General features: G+C 37.3%; 1 protein-coding gene across 1 annotated transcript; it reads right to left on the bottom strand.

The window, feature by feature from the left end:
* Nucleotides 1–1,302: 1,302 nt before the first annotated feature.
* LOC131153648 (probable WRKY transcription factor 31) lies at nt 1,303–4,379 on the bottom strand. Its single transcript, XM_058106100.1, has 6 exons — nt 3,767–4,379; nt 3,553–3,654; nt 3,138–3,296; nt 2,659–3,033; nt 2,430–2,543; nt 1,303–2,320 (listed from the first exon to the last, which is right to left on the bottom strand). Exons 1-6 carry the CDS (start codon nt 4,193–4,195, stop codon nt 1,616–1,618), a joined length of 1,884 nt encoding a protein of 627 aa, XP_057962083.1. The 5' UTR covers nt 4,196–4,379; the 3' UTR covers nt 1,303–1,615.
* Between the last annotated feature and the right edge of the window lie 4,078 nt (nt 4,380–8,457).

Below are 8,457 nucleotides of genomic sequence, written 5' to 3'. Positions count from 1 at the left end.
AACAAGCTTTTCATTTTATACTTTTTTAATGCAAAATTTTAAAATTAAATATAAGTTTAAAATTTTAATTCTTTGGAAAATTTAAAAATGAAAATAAAAAATATTAATTTTACTTTCATCTCCTCTCACTTGCACGGATCTACTTATTGGTGCAATATTCATCCGTGAGTTTTTTTTTTTTCTCTATTATTTGATCAATTGTAAGCTCATATCGAAAACACGAAAAAAATATTAGAAAAAGGGGGCGAAAACGGGAGGGATTCCACCTTTTTTATATTTAAATATTATGAAGGAAAGTGAGAAATAAAAAAAATATATTAAATGAGTGAGCAAAATTTTAATTTAATACCTTCTTATATATTATTTTTTTCTTAAAATTTGGAAGCAAAATTGTTAATGGAAGTTGTGGGGGGAAACATAATACTTCCTAATTTTGGTGTACCATACTGATTGGTACACCGAATGTACCTAATATTTTCTAGGGAGAGAGAGAGAGAGAGAGAGAGAGAGAGGACATTGAAGGGATAAAGAGAAAGTCAACAACGTATCCCAGAGTCTGTCCACTCTAATAGAACCCACATTTCCCCAATCAACGAAACTTCTCTCCTCCTCTTCTCTTCCCCACATTTATTGCCAAAGTTTTTATTAAATTTTGTGATTTGGACCGACCGACGTAGTTGCCCAGAAGTCTCCTCTGGTCTGCTCCCTTTCTTTCTTTCCAGCTCATCCTCTTCCGTGTCAAACATGCGCATGCCCTCTTCACCTGCCAAGCCGGTTTTCTTGACCCGACCAACCGCCCGGCTGCCCTTCCTTCTCTTTTCTAAATGCTGCTGCCTCGCCCAATGACTATTTTTCTTTCTTTTATTTTTTGAATTTGTCCAGAGGCTTCATCCACCGGTGGGCTTTAATTGTTCTTATTTAATTTTAAGAACAATTAGATTTATCTTTTAACCTACATGTAAAAATAATAATAAAAAAAAATTATGCAAGTATTCGGTTTGAATTTTTTTATAATATATAGTATTAATACGAAATATTACGAAATATCAGTCCTTTATATGTTAAGATTTTGCTTAATGCCTTTACATTATTATTATTATTATTATTCAATACAAATATCTTAAGATGTAAAGCACCGCCGGATGTAATACAGAAGAATTCAAGTTTAGGTTTTTAGGACCATCCTCTTTTTTTTAACCTATCTTTTGCATCTATATTAAAAGAGTTGCTTCATAAGTTACTTGAACATGAGCTGTAGGGAAAAAATGAAAGAAAATAAGAATTAATAGACAAGATCGAGTATATGTAAACTATATAATTTTTTTTTCTGTATTTACTAAAAAAATTGAATCAACTTATTCAAAATGGAATAACAAGAAAAGAATCAAGATGGGTTCTATCCTCCCCAACTGTAAGGGATCAAAAAAAATATGAACATGTGATCACAACATCCTCAACCCAAAGTGAACAAATTAAACAACATACATCCAATTTTTCAAAAAAGGAAAAAAAAAAAAAAAAAAAAAGACCAAGAAAAAATTGGACCATTGATCTCAAACTAAAACAAAGAAAAAAGAACTGCTGATTTTGATTCACTGTCGATGCTGTTGTTCCCTCATTGCCGCGGTGAGGTTGGCGGCAGTAGCAGCGGCCGTGGCGATGCGGAATTATTGTTATTATTGTTATTGTTCGAGCGAGGACCATTGAGGATGGAGGTGATGGCTGCCGCGAGAGCGGCGGTAAAGTTGGGGTCGGCGGTGATTGCAGCGGTTGCCGCACTCACGGTGTCGGCCAAAGAGGGCTGTTGTGGCGAGTGGTGTAGTTGCGGTTGTGGTTGCGGTGGCGGTGGTGGAGCTTGGTGGGCTAGTTGGGCTGTTTCCATGTGGTCTTGGGAGAGCTGGAGGCCAGAGAACTTTGACTGGTTGTAAAGGGCTTGTCCGAAAACCTGAGGCGGCATGGGCTGCGCCGGCACGGTGGCGAAGCCCTGAGGTGCACCCGCACCACCGAATGGGACTTGGAACTGGGGGGAGGGTCTTTGGAAATTAAGTGGGCTTGGGGTGTGGGTCAAGTCAAGGGTCACGGTTGGGAACGGGGCCGAGGCCGATATCGTTGCCATGCTCGATGAACATGGCAAGATCGTCCTCGCTAGAAAATTAGGGTTCATCAACCCGTCCGGGCTCGACATCGAGCCGGATAGAAGCATATTTGCAGCGGCCGATGTGGTGGATGCCATGGCCACCGCCGCGGGCGGGAGCGGGTGGTTATGGTTGCCTTCATAAGTAGTAATGAGGATCGATCGGTCTTCCGCGCAACGTTGAACCTATAGATATAATTTACATAATCAATTTATGACTGAACTTCTTTGTTATCGAAACAAAAAAATAAAATTCAATGAACGAATTACACCGAAAAAAGGCTAAGATATTTACTTGTTTGCGAACTGGGCAGCCAACAGCCATGGTGCACCGATAATATGCGCGCGGGCAAGGATTTCCTTTCGCCATCTTCTGTCCGTATTTTCGCCATTGGCATCCGTCAGTGATCTGAAAAATTAAATCCACTATTAATCAAGCAACAGTAAACAACAACAACCACAACAGCCACCTTGTTGAAGTACTAATTCAATTTTTTGTCAATAAAATCTGAAGTAATTATTACCATGGGAGCTTCGGACCGGGCTCGAACCGATACACGAGCTTTTCTCATGGTGGCTTCGGCGGACTGATCCATAGCCATAGGTTTCGGGGAGTTTAATTTTGGAACCTTGTTCGAAACCCATCCTTGTGTTTCAGACTCCGGGCTCTCATCCCTGCCATCAATCGAAACTATATCGTTTTTGTTGGTACTTTTTTGTTCCTTCGAAACGATTTCGGAAGCGTTCGGAGGCGATCCCGAGCGGGTTCGTTCTTCGGACGAAGAGTCACAAGGCTCATCGGTCTCGGCAGTAGCGGTACTAGGACCAAGATCCATGAACTGTCTAGGAATCAGTGCACCCTCGTGCTTATTCTCTTCAGATTTTCCATCTTCATTAGCCTAAGTTTTATTATGCCCACATATGAATTCATTAATCACTGTTTTAACTCAAAATTAATCGGAATTCGATCCGATTTATCGAAAGAAATCGACTGATAAAGTACCTCATGGGGTGCATCTGCCGGTCGGTTTTGTTGATGCTGCATTAAGGTGAGGAAGTGCATGTGCAGGGTGCTGTAGTTGTTGGTGACTTGAGCTAGCATCTCCTTCAACTTCTGGTTCTCCTTGTTCATCCGTTCTAGCTCCATTTGCAACATCGCCAGCTGAACCACGTAATTCAAACTTAATTATCCTTGAGCAAAACATTACTTCGAAAAAAAAACGCAGACAGTATCTACCTTTTATCAGGAGTTCAAATTTTTTAATAATAATAATAATAATAATAATAATAATCAAACAATATCTGTTTTTGATTGGGGGTTAAAATCCAGTCCAGCTACTTAATTTCCGTAAGAATTAAATAGGAGACCATCACCATCAAAACAACTAATGGCAATAATTATACTTAATTATAATTACCTCACTCTTGCCTCTCTTATCTTCTGCATGTTCTGGGGAAATTCCATCATCTACTGTTGATTGATCGCTTCCAGTATTGGCAGTAAGAAGATGCAAACGAGTCTGCAAAATTTACAAAAAAGGGGAAAAAAAACTTAAATAACATGTATATATGCATCTAGGTGATAAAAATTTGTGGAAATTCATAAATCATAAAATAAGTTCGGTGGCTTACGTTCACATCCAAATCGGACCTGGGATCAGCTTCGCCACCGCCACCGCCACCGCCACCGGAATTTTCCTTCTTGACATCAACAGCAGTACTGGCGGTCTTGGAGTTATCCAAACCGCGCAACCGATTCTTGTCGGAGAAGAAGTCCACCTCGCCGACCACGGCCCGGTTCTCGTTGGGGGGCGGCGGCGGCTCTGCCGCGGCAGCAGAGGCGGCAGGCCGATCCTCCCCACGGCCGAGGAACTCGATGCGGGAAAACATGTCTCCGCTGGAGTCCACGATAGGATGAGCAGCAGCAGAATTGGCCGTAGCAGCCGTAGCAGCAGCAACAGCAGCAGTGGGCCTGGGCTTCAGGAACGACGACGGTTTGGGGAGGAGGAAACCGGCGGAACTGGGATCGGAGTTAAGGGCAAGACCCCATCCTCTGTCCATAAATGAAATGGAGATTGGGAATGGAGGAGGAGAGTGTGGGAGTGGAGAGAGAGATTATATGGTGGGGACGAAGAAGAAGCAGTCTGAAGTCTTTTACCGGTGCAATGGGCGCGCCTATAAAAAGGGATGGGGGTTAGAACTTAGACGTGGACCGAACTGCCGAGAAAATTGATTTCCTGATTTCTCATTTTCCTGAGAAAACGAGGGGGATTAAAGGGTGAGGTCAGACGATGCGTGAGCTGAGCTGACAGCTGGCAGTGGGGCCCATGAAAGATCGAAGTGAGGGTTTCGTCTACAACTGGTCAAACCAGAGTTTGACTGGTTCGGGCGAGGACAGAATGGGGATTTCGGGAATATATGGAAATGTATATGTGACTGTCCGTGAGAGATTGAATCCACCGCCCCGGGGGGTGCGGCGCGTTCCACGTGAGGGATTTAAAAAATTAAAATTTAATAAAGAGAAAAGAGATAGGGGGAAGCTGAGTCAACGAATTTGACGGCCCGGCTCTTTTGGGGGGGAGGGGGGGGTGACCGGCGACTGAGGCAGCCGGTGGGTGGCGGTCTGACCGCTGCCCACGTAGAAAGATCACGTTTTGGATCGGATTTTTGACTCTTTCGGGGAGCGTGACCGGGAGTCCCGGTGGGACCGGGTCCCTTGCTTGGACTTTTTGGGCTTCTTGTTCGAGCATGTTACCATGTCCGTGCCGGACCGGTCCCCATCCCCCATCCCTCTTTTGACTGCGGACATTTAAAGTCCTTCGGTTAATAACCTTATTTCGTATTTAACTCAATACGCAATATATATTTTTAATTTTTTTATTAATTCTAATTTTAATTTTGATAAAAAACACATTATGAAATAATAACAATCACGTCAGCTCGCCTAAAGTTGTTCTATAAATTAAAATATATTTTTTCTTGTCTGTTTAAGATTAGCAATTTACCAATTTTTAAAATTATAATAACAAAATAGTAAAGATTAAAATTTATAATACCATAAACTCATATGGCAATTAAATAGGAGATAAAAAATATATATATAAAGGATAAAACCATATGAGGCTCATATATGATATTTTCTCTCCTGTTAGTTTGTGATTGTCACGAATTTTTAATATTGTTCTTATGATAATGTTTATATCTAGCAAAATAATAAAGGGTCCGCATCATCTTGACCCACAATAAAGATACTTGTCGCTTGCTTGCACCTAAGACATTGACACGCTATTTTTAATGTTCCAAAATGATAATATATAAATGAAAATGACCATATTTTTATTTTTGGTAGAAGAAAACAAGATTATATTAATAATATTTTCTTTCAACTTTTAAGGAAATTTTTCATAACTTCACTTTTTTGAATGTTTTTAGGGCAAAAAATACTCATTTTCCTAAGGTTTGGCAAAAAAAAAAAAAAGACTGTCCTAAGGTTTCAAAAGTGTCACAAATCTCTTGTAAAATTTCCAAAATATCAAAAACCTCCTTTGAGTTTTGGCAAAAAGATATAAATATCCCTTAAAATTTTTTGCCTTTTTGTAAAATGCAAGAGAAGGTTTATATCCTTTTGATAATGCTCAGGAAATGTCTCTAAAATTTTGAAAACTTCAGATTAAGTCTCTTAATTTTTAAAATCTTAGCAAAAGTCTTTTTCCAAACCTTAAGAAAGGTTAATATCTTTTACTTTTTTTTTTTTTAATTTACGTACAAGAAGATGAATATATAAAGTATATATCATTTTATTTGATAATAAGTTATATAATTCTCAACAACGATTCTTTTAGATTGCTACATTTTTTTGAAAGTTTTCTTATTATAAAAAAAATGCACTGAAAAGAGGATCCAAGAAATCAGATTTGATTGGTGGATCCGATATGTCTGATCGAACCCAATGATTCGACCCATTTGACCGAGTTAGCTTGATCCATTCTGAGAACCTGCGGACCTGAAACACGGATCCAAATTGGATTCGGGTCCAACATTGGTTAAGCCCATATAAAGCCTAATCCCAGTTTAATGCAGATTTGGCTCGGTGAGTTGACTCTCCGAGTTAATCCGAACTAAGCCCACTGAGTTCGATGGAATCCAACAAACAAAAAAAATGCATAAATAAATAAAATTGACAAAAATAAAAATAGGTGTTTGGTTTGCAAGAAAATAAAAAAAATGAAGAGGAGGAAAAAGAATACAAGAAGAGAGGAGGAAATTCGTATTAAGAAAGAGTGAGAGGGGTGCCTGCGTATATTAGCTTGCCCTAGACTATTGGGGGGAGATTTCTCGTCCGATTGCGCTAATATTTTAGCAGGTGGTGCCTGACTCATCCTTTTTCACTCTGGATGGTCCGATTGTCATTTGGAGTTTGGAAAACCACAGTTTCCTAACTCGGAAAGTAGCCTCATTGCAGCAATAGGGGTGCCTGTGTAGTCAGTTTGATCTAGAGGATCGAGTAGCAATTTCTAATTCGATTAAGCTAAAATATTTACAGGTTGTATATGACTCATCATTCTTAATTTTAATCGGTTACATTGTTATTTAGAGCTTTTAAAATGTGTTTTTGTGCCTTGGACAGAAGTCTCATTGCCGCAGGATTGGAGGTACTTGCGCAGTCAGTTTGATCTAAATGATCGGATGGTGATTTCTCATCCGATTGAATGGAAATTCTTATAGGCTGGTCAGGATTCATCCTTCCTAATTCTGATCGGTCAGCTTGTTATTTGAAGTTTTATAACTTCAATTTTCTGACTCGGACAACAGTCACATTACAGCAACAATTTTGGGTAAGAAAAAGTGTTAAATTTTTTAGAATAGATTTTAAAAAATAAAAAGAAGGCCCCGGAGAGTGACACGTGTCATGGTGACACATATCAAATTGACGTCGTGCTAATGTCGCTCTATTATGGTATTTAAAAAAAAAAAAGAACAAAGATACCACGTGTCACCTTTGTGAGTGGACACGTGGCACCCATAGGTATAAATTGGTTCATTTTAAATGAACAGGTTTACTTGGTTCACCATTTTATTTATTTATTTATTTTATTCTATATATTTTTATTTAATATTTTTAATTTATTTTTAATTTTAAAATTAGAGAAAAAAGCATAAAATTACAAAAAAAAAAAGACAAAAATATTTTTGAAGTTAAGGAAAATATTTCTAGTTATTCTGACTTGAAATTTTAAAAAATGGAAAATAAATACAAAATACCCAAATAAATAAAGAAAAATCTTAAAAAATTCTAGAAAATTTTAGAAGAATATTTGAAAAATCCCAAAAAATTTTACAAGGATTTTCAAAAAATCTGGGGATGTTTTCAACAATGATTTTTTTTCCATTTTTGTGTGGGTGCATTCCGATAATTTTAAAAAGAGTAAAAAAGTATTTCATACCTCCTGTACCAGCTCTAAGGGGAGGTTTATGATCTAACAAGATACTCTCATTTGGAGGTCTTATTAGACATTCCTAAATCGCACATTGATTTTATTTTCTTTTTTAAATTTATTTATTTATTTTAAAAGAATTAATTAAAGATCATCAAATTCAATTTAGGGATATTTCATAATTAATTAGGTACCATTCATAGAACGGATATGTAAGGGGTGCTAGTACCTTTCCCTTATATAACTGAACTCCGGATCTCGATTATGGTAAAACAAACTAAGATTAGGTGATCTAACCGCATCAAAATAAAAAATAGGTTAGTGACGATTCCATTCAAATTTCAATATCTATTATCTCACGTCATTTCGGACCCTTATTTGGGATGTTGCGACAAGCACGATGGTGGTTGGAGTTCTCGGCTTGTCAAAAAAAAACAAAAAACTCGCTCATATAAAACCTTGTGTTGGTTTTATTTAACATAGAATTGGAATATTTGAAATCACATTCTTATGCTAAATTTTAAAATGATATATATATATACTCTAAATATGCTGATTTTTGATAATTTTAAATTAAAAGCTCTCTTTCTCTCTAAAAATTCAACGCTAATTTTTGATAATCTCAAATTAAAAAGATAAAAATTCTAAAAACAAATTAAATATTTTTTTAAATAAATTTACTATGACAACTTGTAATGTTGTTAATAGCAATATTAAATCATGCGATTATAACTTAATTTTCTCAAAACCCTCTATTTTAGGAGAATGTGCTTTGCAATATATAGATTTATCAAATACATTATGCATCATCTTTGAATACTAATTAACATTCAATTAACTAACTGTTGTTTAGAATCACATGCTATATAAATAAAGATTACAGTTCAC

Source organism: Malania oleifera, chromosome 4, assembly GCF_029873635.1.
Source record: "Malania oleifera isolate guangnan ecotype guangnan chromosome 4, ASM2987363v1, whole genome shotgun sequence".
Taxonomy (NCBI): Eukaryota; Viridiplantae; Streptophyta; class Magnoliopsida; order Santalales; family Ximeniaceae; genus Malania; species Malania oleifera.
Note: the sequence above shows the minus strand (reverse complement) of the source record. Positions and strands in the feature narration are given on the sequence as shown.

Excerpts from the sequence above, each read along its gene's own strand:
- LOC131153648 (XM_058106100.1), bottom strand. The coding sequence starts at position 4,195 with ATGGACAGAGGATGGGGTCTTGCCCTTAACTCCGATCCCAGTTCCGCC. Across the intron at positions 3,297-3,552 it reads ATAAGAGAGGCAAGAGTGAG|CTGGCGATGTTGCAAATGGA; the intron begins GTAATTATAATT and ends TACGTGGTTCAG. Across the intron at positions 2,544-2,658 it reads CCCGGTCCGAAGCTCCCATG|ATCACTGACGGATGCCAATG; the intron begins GTAATAATTACT and ends TTAATTTTTCAG.